This window comes from Lithobates pipiens, unplaced genomic scaffold, assembly GCF_037356315.1.
Source record: "Lithobates pipiens isolate NorthernLeopardFrog02 unplaced genomic scaffold, aLitPip1_a1.2 Scaffold_8, whole genome shotgun sequence".
Classification (NCBI taxonomy): Eukaryota; Metazoa; Chordata; class Amphibia; order Anura; family Ranidae; genus Lithobates; species Lithobates pipiens.
Genome location: NW_027507903.1, coordinates 507,611,531 through 507,639,251, shown reverse-complemented (window position 1 = coordinate 507,639,251; position 27,721 = coordinate 507,611,531). Strand labels below are relative to the sequence as shown.

Below are 27,721 nucleotides of genomic sequence, written 5' to 3'. Positions count from 1 at the left end.
CTAGTGAAGAAACGTCACAGAGTTTCGCTTCTTCCCCGTGCATGCGCCGTTCACTTTATTGGCGGACTACAAGTGAAATATCTCCTAAATGGTGCACGTTTAGGAGATATTTCCACTACCTATAGGTAAGCCTTATTCTAGGCTTACCTATAGGTAGAAGTCCAAAAAAAGGGTTTACAACCACTTTAACAAGGTGGGTGTAGCATCGGTCCCATGCTACATCTGTCCCCTGCTGGCTCTAACACTGAGAAATGAGCAATCAAACATTGCCGATCAGAGAGCCGGGAATTGTCAATCACCCGCTGTCTGCTCTGAAACCCCCCGCATTCACTGGAGCTCTGGGCTGTTGAGGAGGTGGGAAAAGTTGAGCTGAGTGCCGGTCCAGGCAGGTGGGCAGATCCTGACTTCATTGTCACGATCTTGCCCGAGCCTGGATTGGCTCTGTGACATCAGCTGACAGCAGGCTTCAGCCCGCTGTCTGCTGAAAACAGAGTACAGGAGTGCAGAACAAACTGCACTCCTGTGATCCACAAAAGAAGTATGGATCATGCTCTGCTGGGGTTTTTTGCCTTCCTCCGGATCAACTGTGGTTATAGAATTGGGTATATGGTATTGTATGATATTATTATTGTTTTTTTTTTGTGGTTGAACTGGATAGACTTGTGTCTTTTTTCAACCTGACTAACTATGTCACTATGTAAGTACAGCCAAACGGGCTTTGGCTGTACTTTTCCTTTAAGGTAAAAAACCTTCTAAATGTAGTCGCCCCCCCCCCCCCATCCTCAGCACCCCCTTATACTTCCCTGAGCCCGATCTCAATCCAGCGATGTGCAAAAGAGCAGCGGCTTTCTCCACTCTTTCCCTCCTCATAGGCTCAGAGACAGCAGAGAGAGCATTTGCTCCCACTGCTGTCAATCACAGCCTGTGAGGAGGGAGCAGGGGGAGCAACCCCACACGAATGCCCACAAAGAAAGCATCTTGCTATGCTGGGTACTCGGCGGGGGGGGGGGGAGTGCCAGCGGGGGGACCTGAAAACAGGAGGATCGGGGCTGTTCTGTGCAAAGTCATGGCACAGAGTGGGTGAGTATAACATGTTTGTAATTTAAAAAAAAATAAGGGTTTACCATAAAGTGCATCGTAACCAAACAACAAAAATATATGACAGCTTATGAACCCGTAGATATGGAGACTACATTTTTTTTTTTTTAGGCTTTTTCTTCACCTGGTGAACATACTCTCTGTCCTAGGGTGACAACACACTCACTGTACTGTAGCTATAGAGCAGCAGTGTTGTCACGCTAGACTGCCTGCCTGATTTAGACTACAAACAACTCCCATTCTCATCATATCAGGACCAGAAGATATTTATAGTACTTACCAGAAAGTGTACATTGCCTGAAGAAAATAAAATGAAAACATACCTGCCAACATCTTCATACCAGTCCATGGCACATTCTCACCCCCACCCACAGCGCACAACTATCACACCCTCCGCCCAGGCACTCCTGCATTAACTGCATGTCTCTTCTACAATAAATAACCTGCCTGCTCACATTTTTTATATTTTACATTTGGTTCTGCTTGAAAGCAGGTTTAAACAAACAAAAAACAAAACCTAATATATTGCAGATGATCAGTTCTTAGATTTGTTGTTTTTTTTTCTTTATCTGTACCTGGTGATCTGGTCAGGAACATGCTTGTCTTGGGTGGCTACACTCAATTCTACATGTTATCTATGGAGGAGCAATGTACACTATGCTCCCTTGGACAGCAGCATTATCAACCAGTGGAGAGGGTAATGTTAGAGGAACTAGTAGATTTCAATGGACTTTAATGTACGCGACTAAAAAATCAAACCCCAGATAACACTTTTTATGCAGTTACAGGAAGAGTTTTTTTTTCTTTTTGGGATAATGTTTTTACCATGCATTGTAAGCACCCTTGTCAGTGTTAAAGTGGGACTAAACCCTCCTATTTATTACAGCCAAGGAAGCTGCCATCTTAGCTTCTGTTTGATCTGCTGTTTGCCCTGGTGCTGCCCATGTCATGAGAGAACAAGCAACCATAGGGGCCAGTTCACACCATAGAAACGCAGGGTCGGATGCGCTCCAGATGCTTTTTTGCATGCACATTTTTTAATGCGTTCCGATGCGTTTTTGGTGCAGTCCAGTGCATTTCCCCCCCCCCCTTTTTTTTTCTCTTAACCTTAAATAAGAACATGGGTGTTCCAGTGCATTTAGGTGCGTTCCCGTGAGCGTTCCATTACAGTCCAGTTCAGGAAAAATTCAGCATGTTCTACTTTTTTTTCTGGAACTGGAACGCACTGGAACCGCAAGCACTGGTGTGAACTATGCCATTGAAAACCATATAACCTACTTTCTATGCGTTTTTGATGCAGAAAAAAACGCAGTGGACTACATGTGGTGTGAACTGGCCCTGACAGTTATCATTCACACTTTTTCTTGAATGCAACAGTTTTAAGAAACCGTTAAATCGATGAGTTTAGTTCCAGTTTAAATGGTTTGTCTGAACCCTCTAACTGCCACATTTTTCTGGACAGCTTTGTCTGTTAATTTTTTTTTTTGAGAAACAGCAGACTCAGGCCTCGTTTTTTTTTTTTTTGCATACATTCTGCAAGGGCACAAAAAAATAGTTCTCTATGTCTCCTGTTCACACCACAACACTGGTATCACTTGCGGAATTTTTTCTGCATGGGAAAAAAAAAAACAACATGACATCAACATTGGTGTGAATAGGGCACATAACTGACCCGCATGAAAACTGATGAAAACCGATGTCTGTTTTCCCATCAGTTTTCATGCACATATGGTGTGAAGAGCCCTTACTAGCAGGATCACCCTGTGAAAATAAAGGGAAAAAAGCATTAAAAAGAAAACAAATGCATCCACCACATCTAAGGACTGGTATGTTGCAATACATTCAATTTGAATTTTTGGGTTTAGATACGCTTTAAGTCACTAGACTGGGGGTTGGCAACTGGTTGATCTGGATCCGTTGTCAATCGCGGCCATAAGACAGGTAGATTGCGACCCCACCATACCGTTAGCTCCTGACCATACCCACTGCCTCTCTGACCTATGATTAGAGTAGTAATATGTATTGCAGATCCAGGGAACGTCCTAGTCTCCTCCTCAGCTCTGAAGTGTCATATGACAGAGCTCAGGGGAGACTTGGAGGAATTTCCCTCCCTCCACTGGGCAATTCTGCTTTTGAGGTCTGGTGAGTGAATTTTACAGAGAGAGAGGAGATTTTGTGCTGTGTGCAATGTCAGCGTTGGGGGGTAGATATTTGTACTGGAAGAATGGATTTTTGTTTGTGGGTAGAAAAGGGTGTTACTCCTGACCTGTGTGTTATGTACTATTGAACTCTGGAATGATTACTACTGACCCCTGTATTCTGCGTTACTTACTACTGACTCCTGCACCTTTTGTTTCTTACTGTACTGACCCCTGCACTATGTTTTACTTTACTACTGACCCCTGCACTTTGTGTTACTTATTACTGACCCCTGAATTTTGTTACACCTGACCTGTGTATTCTGTGTTAAATACTACTGTACTCTGCATTACATACTCATTTACTCTGCATTACGTACAACTGAATCCATTTACTCTGTGTTACTTACTACTGACCCCAGCACTTTGCGTTACTTACTACTGACCCCTGCACTTTATGTAACTCCTGATCTTTGCACTCTGTGTTACATGCTACTGTACTTTGCATTACATACTCCTTTACATACTACTGAGCACATTTACTCTGTGTTACTTACTACTGACCCCTGCACTTTGTGTTACTTACTACTGACCCCTGCGCTTTGTGTTACTTACTACTGACCCTGGCACTTTGCATTACTTACTACTGACCCCTGCACTTTGTGTTACTCATGACCTTTTGCACGCTGTGTTACATACCTCTTTACTCTGCATTATGTACTACTAACCCCTGCACTCTGTGTTGCTTTCTAATAACCCTTGAACTCTTCAAACCTTCCTTTATTTTTTCTGGGGTCTTGCTAGGTTACCTCCTTAAAAAAATGCTGTACCCTGGTGATCTTGGATCTTTTCCATGGTGTTCGGGTAGATCTCCACCTCTTCAGGGTTGCCTACCCCTGCACTTGACACTTATATTCAAAGAATTGGTGGTCTAATATTACCATAGGTGCAGCTCTATTGTGTCACATGGATCTCTGCAAACATGTCACGTCTTTGTCCTGTAACCTGCCTGCATTCTAAATATAACCTCATCTATCTTCTTTCTGCAGATTCCACCAGCAAAGAGAAGCCAGACAAGAGAGGCCAGAAGAGGAATATGCAGGTATTTACTGTCATGTAAAAGTCATACGATTGAAAGACGCAGACATTTACACCATTCCCTTTGCTAGGCGGAATGCAGTGTATGTAACAAGAAAACCTGAATGCATTTCTCTGTGAGGGTGGTAAGTTAAGAAAGCTGAAAGCGATCCTTAAAGGAACAGTCCACCCAAAGTTGGAAAGAGCACAATAGTTGATGCCAGCAGTTGAAATGGCCAACTGGCTTTCTAGCTTTTTGCTCAGAAACATCAGCAATGACATCTCCTATCACTTGTTAAGGCAATTACAATGTATATAGAGAACACAGCTGGAGACCTGAGACTCAGTGGCAGGAGCATGGATTTCCAGCATGAAGAAATTGCTTCTAGACCCCCTGAAAGATATAAGATGCCTGTGAGTGAGCAGATCTAAACCATATGGCTATATTCTAATGTCATATCAAAATACCAAAGTCATTTTCAATCTATTTAAATTTGCATCTTTCAATAGATATTATCTGGTGATCTCACCATGAAGGTCAAGGTTCAGGCACTTTCTGCTGTGGGCTGACAATGCTGTCTCCTTGTCACCTAATTGTTCCCTTGTTGTCACCCTGTCACATGAGCCTCTAGTGGGGATTACAAGCACCTCTGCTGACACACAATGCCCAGGCATGGTCTGTTATTGATCAGGAAGACAATCCAAAGCAATGATGTGCAGCCAATGCTGGAGTTAGTACATGTAGACAGAAAGTGGTGTGCTGTGATGGCCAATCAAAGTGTTGACCATCATAAATCATACAGGAAGGGAACTTCAGGTGTATGTAGACTTCGTCTTTTGGTGCTTCTGGTTTATTATCACTACCCCCTCCAGTGATCCAGGGGTCCGGAGTGCCCTCAAATCTGCTGCCTAATGGCTCATGGCCGACGTTATAGTTTCTGTTTGAGACAGTCATAGGCAACAGAGCAGAAAGAAGTTACATTTTCTCTTTTATATTGTTATACAAGTGGAACGCCCTTATAGAAGGTCTACATTTAAATATAATTTGTTACCAGCATTGTCTTAAAACAAAAGCTGTTCATCTGACATCACTCATTTATTTCCTCTTTTAGGATAGGCAGATACAATATTTTCTGTTTTAGTTGTTCCATCATCACTTGGTGATTTCCTTATGGCACATAAAAAATAAATAAATAAATAAAAATACCAGCAGTAAGTGTGCAAATATGGTACATGTGGATCCTACCCTAGTATAGTCTATACAGGCATACCCCACTTTTAAGTACGCAATGGGGTTTATTTACTAAAGCTGGAAAGTGCAAAATCAGATTCACTTCTGCACAGAAACCAATGAGCTTCCAGGTTTTATTACCAAAGATTAATTGAGCAAGCCAAGGTTAGAAGCTCATTGATTTCTATACAGAAGTGAGCCTGATTTTGCACTTTCCAGCTTTAGAAAATAAACCACATTGTGTACTTAAAAGTGGGGTATGCCACTATAGCGTCCTTTGTATGATAAATAGTCAGCAACATTGGAATGTGTTGCACCATCTTGTGGTCTTAACGGGTACTGTTATTTTATTTATTTTTTGCACATTTTTTAAAAAAAATGTATCTTATGTTGGCCATAAATGCAGATTTTTTATGTATCTGATTATTCGATCTGATAAATCTAAACCACTGGATGTCTGAAATCATCAGGCAACACAAACGGGAAGTCCACATGCATTAGTTATAGTCAGATTGCTTTCCATGTTAAACATTTAATACGAAAAAGTAAATAAACCTTTTAGAACCGGTTGATTGCGCCATAAATCATATGATGAGGATATTCTAAATAAATTATTCAATATTTTCAGTGTCATTTCTCAGCTTATACAGTTTTCTCAAGCAAATAGACAATGTTGCCAGTAATAAGGCTTCCTGCTTCAGGCTGACAACAATAAACTGCTGCCTTCCAATTAGCAGCCGTGTTGTAAGCTTACAATGTGTGCTCCTTTCTGCTAAAGAGGGAGTGATTCCATAGGGATAGACAGGCAGCGTCTTAGCAATCCTGACACTGGAAATATTCATAAATCAGCAGCAGGATAAGTAGTGCGACAGATTTTCCTGTCTGACATTAGCATTACTCTAAGGGCAGCACAGTGGTGTAGTGGGTAGCACTCTCGCCCAGCAGTAAAAGGGGTCCCTGGTTCTAATCCCAAACCACAACACTACCTTGCCTGGAGTTTGCTTGTTCTCCCTGTGCCTGCGTGGGTTTCCTCCAGTTTCCTCCCACACTCCAAAGACATGCTGGCATGTTAATTGGCTCCTGTCTAAATTGGCCCTAGTATATAAATGTATAAATTAGGGACCTTAGATTGAAAGCTCCTTGAGGGTAGGGACTGATGGGACTGTACAATGTATATGTAAAGCGCTGTGTAAATTGACAGTGCAATATAAGTACCTTAAATAATAATAATAAAGGTTCTCCAGGTAAGAAACTCTGCAAGAGATTCCCAAAAACATTATTCACTCAAAGGCTTAGATTTCCCGTTATGTTACATGTTGCTATGTTACACTCATAATTAGGGTGTAACATGTCTCCCCCCCCCCCCCCCCCGTCACCACCTGAGCCCCTGCAGTTGCTGTCAAAATTAAATACGGCACAGCTGTGTGAGGCTCCACCCACACAGCCACGTCATTTATTCACAAAGATCTGTGAATGAATAAACTACAGGTCCTGGTGGCCACCACAGCTGACAGACCTGCAGTTTCAGTGAACTACGAGTGTGGTACTGACATACTTCCCAACATTTTGAGATGGGAATGAGGGACACCTAGTTGCAAACGTATGTAGGCCTAGGACACGCCCCCCTGCCACACCCCCTTAAAGGAGAATTAACCAAAAAAAAGGTTAATTAAATCCACAAGGGTATTTTTTTACCACTACTATTCCTTTATATTGGCTTTTAACATTTACAAATGCAGAAATTTAGAAATTAGATGAAAGGTTTAGCACTGGGAAACACCTTTTAAAAGATAAATAGTGAATTTTATATACAACTATATGGATCAGACCAAAATGAGGGACAAATGAGGAGGAATGAGGGACAGAGGGACATTGCTCCAAATCAGGGACAGTCCTTTGAATCAGGGACAATTGGGAGCTATGCACTGATACTTCCTCTAGCTTTGTAATTGAAAGCTCTACAATGGTGCAGCCAGAAAGCTAGCTGAAGTGTCTGCAGGAACCTTACATTGCAATTCACTGATCACTGGTGCAATGCTTTGCCGGCTCCTGTAGAAAAAAACAATACATGCACACTTTTTTCCTACAAAAACAAAATATACTGAAAAATGTTTTTTTTAGGGTTTACATACAGTTAAATTAAATCCCACAAAATGTGTCTAAATAGACAAAGATAGTAGCATAAAATAATCAATAATTGCTAGATTTCACCAGAATCTCTAAAATGAGCTAATGAGACGTGTATAGAAAATAGTAGGATTTTTAATATATATTACATAATATATATATGTGTACTGTACAAAGCAAAGGGCATAGTTTGTTCTGATGTAGTATATTAATCATAGTTAATCATCTGATGGTCATCGATTCACAAGACTGCCCTCCATTGTTTCACTTACAAAGGAACATACAGTATGTCCATTTTCATAAGCATTGTTTTAACAAGAAACATTTATCGTATAAGCATACCAAAAATACAAAGTTCAGTCTGGAAGCTACAGTCTGTATGTGTGCTGGACATGTGTTGTTCAAAACGAATGCCTGATCTTTCTTAGAAATCTAATTTGGGGAGGTGAACCAGTTAGAACAACACTGCGGACTGCCACCCTTGTACTATGGAAAATTTCAGTGTAGATGTGGACTGTGAATCTGCAAACATTTGCAAATTCAACTTGCTGTTATTTAAAGCAGTTAGAGCATTTGTTCCCAGGGTTCGGGCATCAAACAGCCTATTAAAGGCAGTTGCGTATGGGCGCACGTGTCATGGGGGTGACCTTACAAGTAGCCCGTAGTTTTATTGACTTCTTTTTTTTCTTCAGTTTTTTTTTCTTACATTGGTACAAACCAATTAATTTTGCTGTATCTAAGAATAGCGCAATTCATTTTATAAACACTATATGGCTAACAGTATGTGGACACCCCTCCAAATGCTTGAGTTCAGATGTTGCCAGTGAAAGAAACTATTTCAAACGAACAGACTTGGCCATGCATGATCACTCCAAAAGTCAGACGGATTCGAACGTGATGACGTAGAATAAGGAAGTTCATAGCCAGTAGCCAATAGCTGCCCTAGCCGGACTAGCATACAGACGACCGGATTTTTCAACTGGACTCGAATCCATTGGAAAGATTAGAAGCAAGTTTTATTTCTAGGTCTGCAGGACTTTTGGGAAGAAAAAGTCCACTACAGCCCACACACGATTGAATTGGCTGACGGATTCCAGTCCGCCGAAAAGCCCGGTCATGTGTACGCGGCATTATTACTACATCATACAAAGACATTTCAGACATTTGCACATGCCCACTTTTGTGGTAACAGTTTGGGAAGACTCTTTTCTGTTCCAGCATTACTGTGCCCGCCCCCCCCCCCGTACAAGACCAGCTCCATAAAGACATGGTTTGACTAGTGTGGTGGGGCGTGCAACGTGGAAGAAGCCGAGAAGATGTTTGGTGCTGTTGAGAGAACTCTCAGATTTCTTTTTATATAATTTTCTTAAAGGTAATCTTTGACATAGAGAGATGTAATAAGAGTTTTTGGCAGATTTTCTATCACAGTCAATGTTCCTGTTGATGAATGATGATATTTCCCCTTACTCTTTCTGTTCAGACAGGAAGTGATGTAAGATCTCTCTAGTGGGAATACAGATGGCAACAAAAAAATATATATATTTTTTCAGTAAAACCTCTGTCAGGTTATTATCACCCCGAGTCTTCCTTTCCCAGCGACAGTTGCTCCCTTCATCTCTTGTTTGCTGCAACATGGGCAGGAAGTGAGGTGAATTCCCTCTTAAAGGGGGCCATTAGCATATTCACACTACACAACTTACTGGATCCATCTGAAGTTCAATTAGGGTTTTATAGGAAGCAATGACTGCCATTATAGTGCTTAAACAAAATATGTCACCGGCAAACCTTAGGGACATACATGACCCCACAGCATCACATAGATAACGCCATTGTGTTTTTTGGAAGACCGAGGCGTGCTGGTGACCTCTCTGGTTGATCTTCCCAAAGGGATCACAGACAGCAATATTTACTCTTGCCAAGTCTATCTAAAACTAAAATTAATAGAGTATTGTACCATGTGAGCCATTGATTAATGCAGGATTTTTGGATTTTAAGTAATACCCTCCATTGGCTAACTTAACCACTTAAGCCCCGGACCGTTTTGCTGGCCAAAGTCCCGAGCACTTTTTGCGATTCCGCACTGCGGCACTTTAACTGACAATTGTACGTTGGTGCGGCGTGGCTCCCAAACAAAATTGACGTCCTTTTGCTTTAATAAATATCCCAAAAAATATTAAAAAACTATTTTTTCCCTCAGTTTAGGCCAATCTGTATTCTTTGACATATTTTTGGTAAAAAATATCGCAATAAGCGTTTATTGATTGGTTTGCGCAAAAGTTATAGCGTCTACAAAATAGGGGATAGTTTTATGACATTTTTATTGTTTTTTTTTTTTTTTTACTAGTAATGGCGGCAATCTTCGATTTTTATCATGACTGCGACATTATGGCGGACACATCGGCCAATTTTGACACATTTTTGGGACCATTGGCATTAATACAGCGATCAATGCTATAAAATTGCATTGATTACTGTAAAAATGTCACTGGCAGTGAAGGGTTTAATCACTAGGGGGCAGGACAGGGGTTAAGTCTTTCCTAGGGAGTTATTCTAGCTGTCTGGGGGATGGGCTAGCAGTGACACGACATTGATCGCTGCTCCCGATGACAGCAGACGATCAGTGTCCTGTCACTAGGCAGAATGGGGAGATGCTGTGTTTACATTGGAATCTCTCCGTTCTGCAGCTCTGTGACACGATCGCAGGTCTCGCAGGCATGATCACGGAGCTCGCGGCAGGCGCATATGGGTACGTTACTTTTCCCAGCCGTGCCATTCTGCTGACGTATAAGTGCAAGAGCCGGTCGGCAAGCGGTTAAAGTGTATTTCTACTTTTGATGCCAAATTGGGATAATGCCTACTTTATATTTGTTACATGTCCCAATTCACATAGCAAAGCATAAAAAAAAAAATGCTACTTTTTCTGCACTATTGTGGACTCCCTAGCCAGGAAAATACTAGGTAGATCTTTAGGTTTATTAAGGGGCTGGTTAGCTGTGTCTGCCGTAATTAACCCTGTCTGTACTCTGCAGGCAGATCTCCATTATCAATTGTAATTAGATTTGAACACTTTCTCCCCTAACAAAGCGTTAAAAATATAGAAGCATCTATCCCTGCATTGTATCTTAATGAGGACAGACCTTGGGACAGACACTGAGTATTTTTACGTCCGTTGATGAAAAAAAAAAACAGCTCTGGTCGGAGTTGCTGTACTAACAATTTGACGTTAGTACGGCACATCTAAGATTCCCCCTCCTGATTGTCTGAGACACAGCAGCGGCACCATTGTCTGCTGCTGCTGTCAGTCAAATTCAGCTAACCAATCAGGGGGAAGAGGGGGCGGGTCGAGGCTGAATGGACACAGGGAGCTGTGACTTGGCTTGGGTGCCCCCATAGTAAGCTGCTTGCTGTGGGGTCACTGAACAGGAGGGAGAGGCCAGGAGCAGAGAAGAGGGACCCGAGAATCCACTGCAACAAAAGAGGTAAGTATAACATGTTTAATATTTTTATAGGGAAAAAAAGAGACCTTACAATCACTTTAAGGTAGTCAACAAAGGTATGACAAAAACTCAAACTTTTCTGCACAAAACTAAAAATAATTTTTGGCTACAGTTAGCCTATTTTTTTTTTAACCTAAAAACCTGTACATTAAAAAGTAGCACAAATTAGAATCCCCTTTAAGGCGCACAAATGGAATAAAGCTTGAGATCGCACAGTGGAGCCCAGTATCAGGACTGCTTGTCCTAACCGGCTCCGAGGTGCAGAGAGATGAATTAATTTCACATTGAAGAGCCTGGGAGCCTTCAATAGGATTTCTGTTACTTCAAAGGCTTTGCGTACAATGATAGCCGAGTCCGCCGGGAAAGGAAAACACAGATTGTCGTAGCAAAACCCTGTTACAGCAAGAGCAAAACCATGTCAGATATTGCCCTTGTTGATGGTCATAACCTGCCACTGCCACAGTGCCACAATCACATATTGCTTGGCACCGGCTCAAAGCCGTCTCTGGCACAAAAGACCCTTCGAGGAGGGACGGGCGGCTGTGGGCCTCCCAGCTGTTGCTGAAAAGAGTCTTCATGATGTTCAATCAGCTTATGATTTTTTTTTTTTTTTTAGGGAATAAATAGGAAATTTAGGGCCAGACATCCCTTGTAGAGCCAGACAGCCAAACCATGGTTATTGCTTTCATAATTACGGTAGTATAAATAATAATGGTTAATAATTTCTAGTATAAGTCTCCATAATAAAACTCTCAAATGTTTGAAAAGCTGGTGTAAAAAAGTGATGTTTTATAAAAAAAATATATAAAAAAAAATAGTGTCTTCAATCCAGTTCAGTAATGGTGGGGCAGATCCTATATGCTGCAGATGGCTGCCTTGTTCAGACGCTCACTGATAGGGTGACAACACTCTGTCTCCATCTCCCAGTCTTACGTCTGCATTGTCACCCTGTCACATGGGCTACCAGAAGACAAACTCAAATGTTCAAATTACTTATTTTTGTTCACTGTAATGTTCCTATGTTTCTTATTGTTGTCTTTATGCTCAGCTTGTTTCAAGCACAATAGACTTTAGATTCCCATAAATAGGGCCAAAAAGATATACTTATTGCAAGCCAACAGGTCACAAAGCAATGGCAGTACTACTACTGTAAGAGATAGGATAACCTAAGAAAAAGAAAAAAAATGCGATTTCCAGGGCCTGCGTATTAAAAATGTTAGTTTTGGTGGAGTATTTTCTCATGGTTTATTTAACAGCTTACTGATCTGCCGCAGTACATTTACTGAGGCAGGTTGACTTATACAGGAACAATCACGAACCTGTACGTCGCATGCGCAAGCGGACCCGGATGACTGTGCTGTCATTTCGCTGCAGTACAAGCAGATCAGCGGTCTCCAGCTAATGATTTATGGCCAGCACCTGCTGATCGGCTCAGCAAATGACAGAAGAAAGCCCTGTGTAGATAAAGTAGGGAGTAAAAACTGGCACATTGCTTAGTAAAACACCACACAGTAAACTAAATATTGTACACATTTAACCACTTGATCATCATTGACATTAGTACAGTGACATTGTATATTTTTAGCACTGATTACTGTATTAGTGTTACTGGTGATGTCAGTGGCAGTAAGTCAGTTCCCCTCAGCATCATTTAGTGTCAGATTGTTTGCCACACTACCACTATCGCAGTCCCACTATAATTCACTGATCTCTGCCGTTACTAGCTTAAAAAAAAAAAAAAAAAATTCCAGCATCTATACTCATGGTTTGTAGACACTATAACGAAAACCAATCAATATACACCTATTGGGATTTTTTTCATACATCTTGGCCAAAATTTATGAAGAAATTTAATTTACATTTACATTTCATATTTTATTGGATGTGTTTTATAGCAGAAAGTAGAAAATATTGTTTTGTTTTTTTTTCTTCAAAATGTGGGGTTCTTTTTTTTGTTCATATCGCAAAAAATAAAACAGTGGTGTTCAAATACTGGCAAAAAGAAATCTCGATTTGTATGGAAAAAAAAATGATAAAAATGTTGTTTGGGAACAGCATTTTATGACCACGCAATTTCCAATTAAAGTAGCGACCTGAACTGGAAAAAATGGCCTAACTGCAAAGAATGGCCTGGTCATGAAGAGGGTACAATCTTCTGGATCTCAAGTGGTTAAAAGGGAACCTTATAAATGTTTTTAGATGTACTAAGGAAAGGGTTCATCTTAACTCCTTACCATTGGTTAGGCTGATAGGATGCGCTCCCTATCACGTGATCACGGTGACCACAAGTATTGGGAAGCCCATAAATGGCTAATGCTTCTAGCGTTACAAACTCATAAATGGCTACAAGGGGTTGATTAAAGTAAATTATTGTATCAGCTTTTTTTTTTTTTAAACCGAATCTCAGCTTGTGGTTTGTAATTTCATATGTACCTGGGGGGCAGCCTAGTTGCTCATCAGGTTCTCGTTCATGGGTGTGTCTGGCTGATTCTCTTATCTCACTCCTGTCTACCAGAAAACATATGTTTGATTAAAAGCAACAGACTTTCTGCAGTCCCCAATGATGTGAAACAACCACAATGCTCCTTGTATCCAGAGACCATGTGGCCTGGACTGCCTAGTCTTTAGAGCACATGCACAGAAGCTTGGCGTTTTTTTAATTGGCTTGCAAGTGCTGCACTTTGTACAGTAGAAGTGCTGAGCAGTGCTGACGTGTGTCCTACTGATCCAGATTAAGTGGGAAATAATGACAGGTCCACTTTAATGGTATATTTTCTTTTTCTTTTTTTACTGTCAAATGTTAACTATTGATTTTATTTTTATTTTATCCTGGGTCTAAAAGTGAAATAAAAGAAAAAATTCTTAAAAAGGAGAAGTTTGATTATGGGTGTGGGAGATGGAGGTCCTTGGGGGCTGATGGAGATTGCGACTCCAGGGGAATTTTTATGACAAGAGTAAACGTTTGGCACAAGAGGATCGGAAATTGAAAATTGATTTAAAACTTTTTCTTAAGCTGTAACACTTCTTGCGTTCTTTTGCTGTTGTATTAATTCACATCCGGTACAAAATTACTATTAAAACAGAACCTCTTACCTTGGTGAAAGGAGTGTTTTATGGCCTTCTTAACACTCGGCGTTCCTAAGAGTGCGAGTGGAACGGGTCTATATAAATATACACATATACACCACTGCTCCCCATCTGGAATCACAAAATACATGTGTACTGTATTTCCTTTAAGACGCTAGTTAAGGAGTTCAGTCACTGCTACCAAGGACAATAATAATTTATTACAGGGATTTACAATGGTTTCATTAAGTAAATAAATTAATACAAGATTCCTTAAAAACCATAAAACTTGACAAAAATGTCATAACCGTGTACGTTAAAGGAGACCTGCAGCCTTTTAAACCTTGTTTAGCTATAGAGTATATGTGAAAGAGATCAACTTAAAGCTAAACTCCAGGAAAACAGCTAAATACACAAATAAAATACATATAACAGTGCAGTTTTATCTGCCAAAAGATTTGAACTTCCATTCATCCAGTCTTTAAATTTATACAGCTCTGACACATATCACAGTCCTGTCTGGCTGGGCAGGAGACCTGATTTTCTATTCTGCAGTTATGTAACATTTATAGGTCTTGTCCCTCCCCCAGCCTTTGATTGGGCAGTAATAAAAGATGCAGCAGATTCATGACATTATCTCATTATAACTCTGCTCTTTCCTCCTATCGACATGACAATTGTTAGAACATGAGAACAGAAGCACATCTGATTGGTTGCTTATGCTACTTCTCCCTTCCCCAGTCTGAGCCTCCTCCTCTTTTGTGGCTTACAATAGGCTGATGTATGTATGTATTCATCCTTTCCTTTGTATCCAAGTCTCAATGATTCTTTGGGCCAGCTCTCTAGGCTCCATGTCTGGTACACTTGAGACCCTCATCCCTTCCCAACAGTTTGGGACTGGAATGCACAATAACATGTTCATAATCATTTTGCACATACATACTAGGACTAGTGATGGACGAACTTCCGACGGGACGTTTCGCGAACGCGAAACGCGAACGGGCACAAACGTTCGCGAAAACGACCGTTCGCCGCGGGCTCCATTGACTTCAATGGGAGGCGAATTTCGCAAACCTTTAGGTCGAATTTGCGGCCACGGGGTAATTATTAGGGGGTAGCACGTAGTCCCACCACCTGGACAATAGCATAATACATGTATGAGGTGAATTTGGGATCGATAACTACAAGCATTTTTTTTTTATTTGGGAAATTGTTCTGACAATTCAGGACTATGGAGCTAATGAAGGCAATGGAGGAGAGGGAAGGTCAGGGACCAGGGTAGGCAAACAAGAGGGTGCAGGAGATACAGAGCACTGACAGCAGCACCGTAATACAGAGCACTGACATCAGCACCGTGACATACAGCGCTGACAGCAGCTCCGTGACATACAGCGCTGACAGCAGCTCCGTGACATACAGCGCTGACAGCAGCTCCGTGACATACAGCGCTGACAGCAGCTCCGTGACATACAGCGCTGACAGCAGCTCCGTGACATACAGCGCTGACAGCAGCACCGTGACATACAGCGCTGACAGCAGCTCCGTGACATACAGCGCTGACAGCAGCTCCGTGACATACAGCGCTGACAGCAGCTCCGTGACATACAGCGCTGACAGCAGCTCCGTGACATACAGCGCTGACAGCAGCTCCGTGACATACAGCGCTGACAGCAGCACCGTGACATACAGCGCTGACAGCAGCTCCGTGACATACAGCGCTGACAGCAGCTCCGTGACATACAGCGCTGACAGCAGCTCCGTGACATACAGCGCTGACAGCAGCTCCGTGACATACAGCGCTGACAGCAGCTCCGTGACATACAGCGCTGACAGCAGCTCCGTGACATACAGCGCTGACAGCAGCTCCGTGACATACAGCGCTGACAGCAGCTCCGTGACATACAGCGCTGACAGCAGCTCCGTGACATACAGCGCTGACAGCAGCTCCGTGACATACAGCGCTGACAGCAGCTCCGTGACATACAGCGCTGACAGCAGCACCGTAAGCAGCCCCAGGAGGAAGTCAGCACAGCACAGGGATGGTGTGATCCCCTCATAATAAGAACCCCCAGGAGGAAGTCAGCACAGCACAGGGATGGTGGGAGCCCCTCATAATAAGAACACCCAGGAGGAAGTCAGCACAGCACAGGGATGGTGGGAACCCCTCATAATAAGCAGCCCCAGTAGAAATATGACACCGCTCAACCTCTTCAAAGAGGAGGGTAGGGGCATATAGTACGGTGTGCTTTTTTGGGTCAGGGAAGTGAGCCAAATGAATTAAGAAGGTCTGTGTGCTTGATTCCAAAAATTGTTTATAGACATATACATGGTCTACTGATCACATGTGTTGAATTCCTCCGAGATCCATGCCTCATTCATTTTTAGAAATGTGAGGTAGTTAACACTGTGGTGAGCTAGGCGAGTACGCTTATCGGTCACAATCCCCCCTGCTGCGCTGAACGTCCTTTCGGACAGGACACTGGATGAGGGGCAAGCCAACAGTTCGATTGCAAATTGGGCAAGCTCTGGCCAGAGGTCAAGCCTGCCCACCCAGTAGTCTAGGGGTTCATCACTCCTCAGAGCGTCCACATCGGCCGTTAACCCAATGTAGTCGGACACCTGACGGTCTAGGCGTTCCCTGATGCTGGATCCGGATGACACCTGTCGATGGGTCGGCTGAAAGAATGACCTCATATCCGAAGTCACCAACACATCTTCAAACCGGCCTCTTCTTGCAGGCGCTGTTGGATTGGTACCCGCAAATCCTTCTCTGGGAGTGGGAATTGCTCCTCTGCCAGCGCACGCAAAAGCAGAATGCAGCATTTCTCGAAGCAAGGCCTGGAAGTGCTGCATTCTGACAGCCCTCTGCGACGGCGGTAACATTTCCGCCATTTTGTGTTTGTACCGGGGGTCTAAGTACGTTGCCACCCAGTACTGGTCCTTGACCCTCATGCTTTTTATACGGGGGTCCCTATTAAAACACTGGAGCATGAAGGCCCCCATTTGCACTAAAGTGGAAGCGGTGTGGTGGCCTGGCTCCTGCTCATCATCCAGGATAATGTCGTCCTCTTCATTCTCCTCTCCCCATCCTCGCACAACAGGGATCCCAGAAAGGTTTAAAGCATGCTCTTCTTGCTCCTGCTCATCCGCCCCGGCACCATCCTCCTCTGACTCCTCATCAGACTCCTGTTGTTGACTTGTCTCAGATAGAGTAGCCCCCCCTGGGAATTCATCCAGCATTGCGACTTCCTCATCTTCCCGCTCCTGCTCCTCCACAGCCTGATCAATGACACGACGCAATGCACGCTCCAGAAAGAAGGCATAAGGTACCATGTCACTGATGGCGCCATGGCTGCGACTGACCAGTTTGGTGATCTCCTCAAATGGCCGCAGAAGTCTGCATGTGTCGCGCATGAGCAGCCACTGGCGCGGTGAAAAAAAACCCAGCTCCCCAGAACCGTTTCTTTCGCAGAGTTCATACAGGTAGACGTTAACTGCACGTTTCTGCTGGAGCAGCCTATCAAGCATATAGAAGGTTGAGTTCCATCGCGTCGGGCAATCGCAAATAAGACGTCTGACCGGCAGATGGTGTCGCCGCTGAATGTCAGCAAGGCGAGCCATGGCCGTGTAAGATCTTCTGAAATGGGCCGAGATTTTCCTTGCCTGCCGCAAGATGTCCTGGACCCCAGGGTATTTGACAAGGAATCGCTGCACGACCAAGTTTAAGACGTGTGCCATGCACGGCACGTGCGTGATTTTGCCCTGTTTCAATGCGCTAAGCAGATTGGCACCGTTGTCACACACCACTTTACCAACTGTCAAATTGAGCGGTGTTAGCCACTCATCTGCCTGTGAACGCAAAGCTGAAAGGAGTGCCGGGCCAGTGTGGCTCTTTGCTTCCAGGCACAACAGACGCAGCACGGCATGGCAACGTCTCACCTGGCATGTGGAATAGGTTCTGGGGAGCTTGGGCGGTGCAGTGGAAGAGACGCTAGCAGCGGAAAAGGAGGAGGCAGCTGAGGAGGAGAGGGAGGAGGATGGAGTAGGAGGAGGAGAAGAAGAGTCAGGCCTGCATGCAATCCGTGGCGGTAAAACCAAATCTACACGGGTGCCACGGGTTACATGCTTGACGGCCGTCAGAAGGTTCACCCAGTGGGCAGTAAAACTGATATACCTTCCCTGCCCGTGTTTGCTAGACCACGTGTCTGTGGTCAGATGTATCTTGGCACCGACACTGTGTGCCAGAGATACATTCACTTGCCGCTGAACATGGCCATATAGCTCTGGGATGCCCTTCTCTGAGAAATACTTCCTTCCTGGGACCTTCCATTGTGGTGTTCCAATGGCCACAAATTTGCGAAAGGCCTCCGAGTCCACCAGTTTATATGGCAGTAGTTGGCGGGCTATGAGTTCTGACAAGCCAGCCGCCAACCGTTGGGCAAGAGGGTTATCCGGCGTCATCATTTTTTTACGCTCAAACATTAGGCCCACGGAAGCCTGCCTTTTTGCAGAAAAATGTGAGCTTGGCGTGATGGAAGGTGGAGTGGAGGACAATTGTGAGGAGAGAGGAGAAGGAGAAGTAGAAGACGAGGCTGGACGGTGAGAGCCTGCAGTGTGGCTTTGTGTGTTCCGTTGCTCCCACTGGGCTCGGTGATGGCTGCTCATGTGCCTTCTTAAGGCGGTCGTCCCTAGGTGAGTATTGGGCTTACCGCGACTAACGCGTTGACTGCAAAGATTGCAGATGGCAACGCTATTGTCAGCAGCGGACACGTTAAAAAAAGCCCACACTGCGGAGCCATGTGCCGGTGTCCTGGGAGCGCCAGATGTGACCGTACATGGTCGATGACTCGCTCCTGATACATTTGCAGTCTGCTTTGTCCCTGCTGTGCAATGTAAGTCATTGCTGCTTCTCCTCCCTATCTGCTGGTCCATATCTCCCTCTGAACTCCCCTCCTCTTCCTCTCTTGTGGGCACCCACGTGACATCACTAGACACGTCATCATCAACGTCACCTTCCCCACCGCTATAAGTAGAGTAGGCAGCAACACCGGGGACCAACCTCCTCCTTGGGCTGATCTGGGTACTGGCGTCAGACTGCTGAGTAGCGCTTGTTGCTACCTCCTCTTCCTGATCCAATACCAAGAGTGGCTGCGCATCAGAAATGTCCTCTTGATATGGATCGGAAAATAATTCCAGTGACTCAAGCGGAAGGTATGTGGTGGTGGTGGTGGTGGTCGTGTTGTTGGTGGTAGTGTCTTTGGGGGTGCACATAGCAGAGAGTGAAGAAGAGGGTGCAGATCGAGAGGATGAGGAGGGTGCAGAAGAGTAAGGCTGAGCGAGCCACTCAACCAAGTCTGGTGCATCCTTTAAAGTAATTGAACGCACCTTCTGCAACTTCCCACTTTGGCTCAAGCCTGTTGCTCCTGCCCTACCCCTACCACCCCTGCGGAAGGGCCTGCCTCTTCCTCTGCCTGTCATTTTTTAAATGACCCTGTGACAAAACTCTTAGTCCCTATACCGATGAAGGACTGCTGCAGTATAGGGCAGCGGTCAGCAGTGGTGCACGTCAACCCTATCTATTGTGGACCGATAGCGGTCCTTACAGAACAGCAGACTGTACCGCACTCAAGCCTATGTACCGTAGCACCCTATACCAAGTTACCAGTCCTTATAAGAACTTTTGTGGAACAAGCAGGTTGTGTGTTAGTGATTAGCAGACTGTACGTCAGTCCCTATACCGCTGAAGGACTGCTGCAGTATAGGTGAGCGGTCAGCAGTGGTGCACGTCAACCCTATCTATTGTGGACCTATAGCGGTCCTTACAGAACAGCAGACTGTACCGCACTCAAGCCTATGTACCGTAGCACCCTATACCAAGTTACCAGTCCTTATAAGAACTTTTGTGGACCAAGCAGGTTGTGTATTAGTGTTTAGCAGACTGTACGTCAGTCCCTATACCGCTGAAGGACTGCTGCAGTATAGGGCAGCGGTCAGCAGTGGTGCACGTCAACCCTATCTATTGTGGACCGATAGCGGTCCTTACAGAACAGCAGACTGTACCGCACTCAAGCCTATGTACCGTAGCACCCTATACCAAGTTACCAGTCCTTATAAGAACTTTTGTGGAACAAGCAGGTTGTGTGTTAGTGATTAGCAGACTGTACGTCAGTCCCTATACCAATGAAGGACTGCTGCAGTATAGGGCAGCGGTCAGCAGTAGTGCACGGCAACCCTATGTATTGTGGACCGATAGCGGTCCTTACAGAACAGCAGACTGTAACGCACTCAGGCCTATGTACCGTAGCACCCTATACCAAGTTACCAGTCCTTATAAGAACTTTTGTGGACCAAGCAGGTTGTGTGTTAGTGATTAGCAGACTGTACGTCAGTCCCTATACCAATGAAGGACTGCTGCAGTATAGGGCAGCGGTCAGCAGTAGTGCACGGCAACCCTATGTATTGTGGACCGATAGCGGTCCTTACAGAACAGCAGACTGTACTGCACTCAGGCCTATGTACCGTAGCACCCTATACCAAGTTACCAGTCCTTATAAAAACTTTTGTGGACCAAGCAGGTTGTGTGTTAGTGTTTAGCAGACTGTGCGTCAGTCCCTATACCGCTGAAGGACTGCTGCAGTATAGGGCAGCGGTCAGCAGTAGTGCACGGCAACCCTATGTATTGTGGACCGATAGCGGTCCTTACAGAACAGCAGACTGTAACGCACTCAGGCCTATGTACCGTAGCACCCTATACCAAGTTACCAGTCCTTATAAGAACTTTTGTGGACCAAGCAGGTTGTGTGTTAGTGATTAGCAGACTGTACGTCAGTCCCTATACCAATGAAGGACTGCTGCAGTATAGGGCAGCGGTCAGCAGTAGTGCACGGCAACCCTATGTATTGTGGACCGATAGCGGTCCTTACAGAACAGCAGACTGTAACGCACTCAGGCCTATGTACCGTAGCACCCTATACCAAGTTACCAGTCCTTATAAGAACTTTTGTGGACCAAGCAGGTTGTGTGTTAGTGATTAGCAGACTGTACGTCAGTCCCTATACCAATGAAGGACTGCTGCAGTATAGGGCAGCGGTCAGCAGTAGTGCACGGCAACCCTATGTATTGTGGACCGATAGCGGTCCTTACAGAACAGCAGACTGTAACGCACTCAGGCCTATGTACCGTAGCACCCTATACCAAGTTACCAGTCCTTATAAGAACTTTTGTGGACCAAGCAGGTTGTGTGTTAGTGATTAGCAGACTGTACGTCAGTCCCTATACCAATGAAGGACTGCTGCAGTATAGGGCAGCGGTCAGCAGTAGTGCACGGCAACCCTATGTATTGTGGACCGATAGCGGTCCTTACAGAACAGCAGACTGTACTGCACTCAGGCCTATGTACCGTAGCACCCTATACCAAGTTACCAGTCCTTATAAAAACTTTTGTGGACCAAGCAGGTTGTGTGTTAGTGTTTAGCAGACTGTGCGTCAGTCCCTATACCGCTGAAGGACTGCTGCAGTATAGGGCAGCGGTCAGCAGTAGTGCACGGCAACCCTATGTATTGTGGACCGATAGCGGTCCTTACAGAACAGCAGACTGTAACGCACTCAGGCCTATGTACCGTAGCACCCTATACCAAGTTACCAGTCCTTATAAGAACTTTTGTGGACCAAGCAGGTTGTGTGTTAGTGATTAGCAGACTGTACGTCAGTCCCTATACCAATGAAGGACTGCTGCAGTATAGGGCAGCGGTCAGCAGTAGTGCACGGCAACCCTATGTATTGTGGACCGATAGCGGTCCTTACAGAACAGCAGACTGTAACGCACTCAGGCCTATGTACCGTAGCACCCTATACCAAGTTACCAGTCCTTATAAGAACTTTTGTGGACCAAGCAGGTTGTGTGTTAGTGATTAGCAGACTGTACGTCAGTCCCTATACCAATGAAGGACTGCTGCAGTATAGGGCAGCGGTCAGCAGTAGTGCACGGCAACCCTATGTATTGTGGACCGATAGCGGTCCTTACAGAACAGCAGACTGTAACGCACTCAGGCCTATGTACCGTAGCACCCTATACCAAGTTACCAGTCCTTATAAGAACTTTTGTGGACCAAGCAGGTTGTGTGTTAGTGATTAGCAGACTGTACGTCAGTCCCTATACCAATGAAGGACTGCTGCAGTATAGGGCAGCGGTCAGCAGTAGTGCACGGCAACCCTATGTATTGTGGACCGATAGCGGTCCTTACAGAACAGCAGACTGTACTGCACTCAGGCCTATGTACCGTAGCACCCTATACCAAGTTACCAGTCCTTATAAAAACTTTTGTGGACCAAGCAGGTTGTGTGTTAGTGTTTAGCAGACTGTGCGTCAGTCCCTATACCGCTGAAGGACTGCTGCAGTATAGGGCAGCGGTCAGCAGTAGTGCACGGCAACCCTATGTATTGTGGACCGATAGCGGTCCTTACAGAACAGCAGACTGTAACGCACTCAGGCCTATGTACCGTAGCACCCTATACCAAGTTACCAGTCCTTATAAGAACTTTTGTGGACCAAGCAGGTTGTGTGTTAGTGATTAGCAGACTGTACGTCAGTCCCTATACCAATGAAGGACTGCTGCAGTATAGGGCAGCGGTCAGCAGTAGTGCACGGCAACCCTATGTATTGTGGACCGATAGCGGTCCTTACAGAACAGCAGACTGTACTGCACTCAGGCCTATGTACCGTAGCGCCCTATACCAAGTTACCAGTCCTTATAAGAACTTTTGTGGACCAAGCAGGTTGTGTGTTAGTGATTAGCAGACTGTACGTCAGTCCCTATACCAATGAAGGACTGCTGCAGTATAGGGCAGCGGTCAGCAGTAGTGCACGGCAACCCTATGTATTGTGGACCGATAGCGGTCCTTACAGAACAGCAGACTGTACTGCACTCAGGCCTATGTACCGTAGCACCCTATACCAAGTTACCAGTCCTTATAAGAACTTTTGTGGACCAAGCAGGTTGTGTATTAGTGTTTAGCAGACTGTGCGTCAGTCCCTATACCGCTGAAGGACTGCTGCAGTATAGGGCAGCGGTCAGCAGTAGTGCACGGCAACCCTATGTATTGTGGACCGATAGCGGTCCTTACAGAACAGCAGACTGTACCGCACCCAAGCCTATGTACCGTAGCACCCTAGACAGACCAAGTTACCAGTCCTGATAAAGAGCTTTGTGGAACAAGTGAGTTGTGAATGATTAGCAGACTGCAGCAGAAGGGCAGCAGTCAAGTATAATATTCTTTCTATATTTGGAAGAAAGAATATTATACGTGTACAAGCCTATTACCGTACCACTGATACCAGTCCTGAAAAGAACCTTTGTGGAACTAATAGTAACAGCAAGTCTTTAAAATTATCCTCACTGCCTGACACACTGCTTCCTGCCTGTCCCTATACAAATTGGCAAAAAAGAGTAGGCTGGAACGATTAGCTGGAACAGCTCTTTTGTGGACCTGATAGTAACAGCTAATGATGATGATGATGATGATGATGAAGAAAGACTAATCTGGCTGAGCTGTCCCTAAAATAGCAGCATACAGCGCTCTGTCCCTTTATCTAAACTGACAAAAGAAACTCAGGCTGCTGACCTAACACCTATACCAGTCCTGAAAAGAACTTTTGTGTACCAAATAGCTAGCGTTTTCTCTGTCCCTACTCCACACAGGATCCTTTCCCTACAGTGACAGAAGAAAGAATGTAAAATGGCCACCGGATCGGGTGTATTTATAGGTTAGGGGGAATGTCCAAGTGTCCATGAGCTGTCATGTCTCAATTGGTTGTCCTGTAACACATGATAAACGTGTCACGAAAGGTTAAAGTTCTTGTATACATTAAACACGTAAGTCCGCCGGGGCGAACGACGGAAAAAGGCGTTCGAACCCGCGGACGGCGAAAGTCGGAAATTCGCCGCGAAACGACCGCCGGGCGAACCGTTCGGCCATCACTAACTAGGACCAATTTAGACAGGAGCCATTTGACTTACCAGCATGTCTTTGGAGTGTGAGGGAGGTGGGAGGAAACAGAAGTACCTGGAGGAAACCCACGCACGTGCAGGAAGAACATACAAACTCCATGCAGAATGGGCTGATACCAAGTCACAATTAGGCACATACACCTCTTGCTTTTAAAAAATAAAGGTCTAATAATGTATACAGAGCTGTGCTAATTCCTGTCTATTATATTATCTGCCTAGAGTTTGGTTTTAATATAAATTGTGTATTTTAGTGTTAGAAACATATATATACATATATATATATATATATATATATATATATATATATATATATATATATATATATATATATATATATATATATATATATAAACATATAATATATATATACTGTATATAGTGTGTGTGTGTGTGTGTGTGTATATATATATATATATATATATATATATATATATATATATATATCTTTTATCAAAATACGTAATTGTGGTCATTTTATTTCCACATTACATATACATTTTCTGCTTCCTACTCAGTCCTGTTGCACAGTGTTGCTGATTTTCTTACAGTGCCTTGAAAAAGTGTTCCTACCCCTTACAAATTTTCCACATTATGTCATGTTACAACCAAAAACGTATAATGATAATAAAAAAATGGTGCGCTAATTCAAGGATCTAAGCAGCAAACAAAAAGGACAAAAGTGCAGTGTAGTTTTAGGGTGATATATTATTATTTTATATATTTTTGTGTATATTAGTTTTGGTTGGTTGTAATGTCCATAGCAGCATACAAGTACTTCATATTTAATTCACAACCAAAAACGTAAAATGATTTTATTGTTTTTTTTGTGATAGACCAGCACAAAGTGGCACATAACTGTGAAGTAGAAGGAAAATGATAAATGGGTTTACATTACATTTTACATTTACAAGTAACTATTTGAAAAGAGTGGCGTGCATTTTTATTCAGAGCACCTTCTTCCACATGTTTGCGCTGTCCCCCACATGGCTTCTTGGAAACTGCAAATGGGACTTCTTGTGGCTTTCTTTAAACAATGCCTTTCTTCTTGCCACTCCTCCATAAAGGCCAGTTTTGTGGAGTGCGCAACTAATAGTTGTCCTGTGGACAGATTCTCCCACCTGAGCTGTGGATCTCTGCAACTCCTCCAGAGTTACCATGTGGCTCTTGGCTGCTTCTCTAAATAATGCTCTTCTTGCCCGGCCTGTCAATTTAGGTGTCTTGGTAGGTTTGCAGTTGTGCCATATGCTTTCCATTTTCGAATGATGGATTGAACAGTGCTCCGTGAGATGTTCAAAGCTTGGGATATTTTTTTATAACCTAACCCTGCTTTAAACTTCTCCACAACTGTATCCCTGACCTGTCTGGTGTGTTCCCTGGCCTTTGTGATGCTATTTGTTCACTGAGGTTCCCTAACAAACCTCTGAGGGCTTCCCAGAACAGCTGTATACTGAGATTAAATTACACACATGTGGACTATTTGTAAAAAAAAATGAAAACCATTTATAATTTTCCTTCCACTTTACAATTATGTGCCACTTTGTGTTGGTTTATCACATAAAAGCCCAATAAAATACATTTATGTTTTTGGTTGTAACATGACAAAATGTGGAACATTTCAAGGAGTATGAATACTTTTTAAAGGCACTGTATCTCACTGAAAGTCTACCAAAACAAGATCTGACAGATTAAATATACAGCATTTGAGCCTTTGCAGTCTCTAATAATGAAAACTGCTCAAAGTGCTTCTTATTAGATTTTACTGTTGTGTGTTTAGTAACACTTTAAGATACTTTTGCCAAGTTTTTACTACTGCTGTAACCCTGTTGGGGAAATTTCCTCTCACTTCCTGTCTCTGTGGCAGCTTCCAACTGCAGGACAGGTCAGAAAGACACATAAGTAATAATAACCTAACAGAGCTTAAACCCTTCCTTTAATTCACTTAAAAAAAGTGTTTTGGTGCAATCTATGTCCTAAACTATAGAAATTTCCCAAAAAGGACAGGGGTTCAATTCCTACCCCTCCCTGTACAATAATTAAAAAACAAAGTTTTTTCTGAAGATGAGCTTCAAAGATAAATTCATTAATCCGATTGCACACGGTAAATTTTCAAATTATCATGTAATTATATTCCTTGTCCCGGTGCTGTAGAAGAAGAAAAGAGAAAAAAAAACAACAAAATTCTAATAGGTGATTGGCAATTTTTTTTTTTTTCGATGGTGGTGGTGGGGTGTCTCCATTATGAAAAGCCATATGACGTGTTTCAAGGAATGAAAGGCTGAGCATTTAAAGAGGATTGGATTGATTTAAGATTATCTAGGCCCCCGGTGTACATTTGTACTTTTAATGGGTGTAAACAATGTATTTGCTAAGTGCCTGCCATTCTAATTAGCGGGGGGAGAGGTTCAGTATTATGCAAGACATTCATCGCACCTTATGGGATACAAGAGGCTTTGTTAGAGATGGCTGAGAAATTATAAAAGGCTTTCCGTGGTACTCTATGTTTATTTGCAGGGAGGGTTAACCCCTTCATGACTCCTGGTTTACTTAAACGGCACATATAGCAAGTGAAAGAAATGAATAAGGAAAATATAGACCAGTTAATACATACATAACCATTATTAGGCTGTTTTTTTTTTCAAATCTTCATGTTGGTTTTATTAAATAGCTATATTTAAAGTATAGGTAAACATTGGCAACAAACTTCTCTTGTTTTTCTTCCTTTTGGTCTGTTAAAATATTCCAGAAACAGTGTTTTGTTATACATATTTGATAAGTGCAGAAGAAATTTGGTTGATCCTGACAGAAATCCAGTGCTGCCCTGTGTTATCAGCTCTGCCCCTTTTGGGCTACAGATCACCTCCCTCTTGTGTTATTGTTTTGAGATGATAAGAGGAGAAGGTCATGTTCTGAGGTCCTAACACACTTTCTGTATAAGGGTGACAACCTTGCTGCTCCATACAAATAGTACATGAGTGTTGTCTCCCTAGCAACTCATGAAGCTACCACATCCATGGACTGGTGAGCTGCAATATATTACATTTTTCCTACTCATAAAGTAAACAAAAAAAAACTCCTTGACCTTCTGTGGCCTAATTCTCCCTCATTTGCATCTCATACACTCCCCTTCCCAGACACTGCAGCTCACAATGGGAGGGTTTCAGTAACAGAGGCAGTGCTGCCAATCCAGGATGTAGTGGGCAGGACTAGGTGTGGCCAGGTGCTGATAGACAAATTACAGGCTATTTAATCAGCAGTGACAGTGCTGATAGCCACGCTCCCTGCATCTCCTCCCACTGTAATGCAAACAGGCGCAGCCTACATGTGAGTGACAACTCTGCTCTTAATTCAGAACCAGAGCAGTATCATTGCCACCCCAACACAGGACATTGCATTAGGTGGACTTCACTGGCAGGATCAACAGGTATTTGTGGGACTTTGCGGAGGGACTATGAGAAAGCTGTAAGCACAGATGCAATTATA

The 27,721-nt window shown here is 43.7% G+C and overlaps 1 protein-coding gene across 2 annotated transcripts in view; it reads left to right on the top strand.

The window, feature by feature from the left end:
- Positions 1-27,721, top strand: part of LOC143960587 (uncharacterized) — a 169,657-nt gene that overhangs the window by 66,870 nt on the left and 75,066 nt on the right. For both annotated transcript variants that reach the window (XR_013270347.1, XM_077469341.1), the window contains exon 3: positions 4,286-4,338. Coding sequence is in view for 1 of the 2 variants with exons in the window: in XM_077469341.1 (XP_077325467.1) it covers positions 4,286-4,338 (53 nt within the window). In the remaining variant the exon portion in view is untranslated. The remainder of the gene's footprint in view (positions 1-4,285; positions 4,339-27,721) is intronic.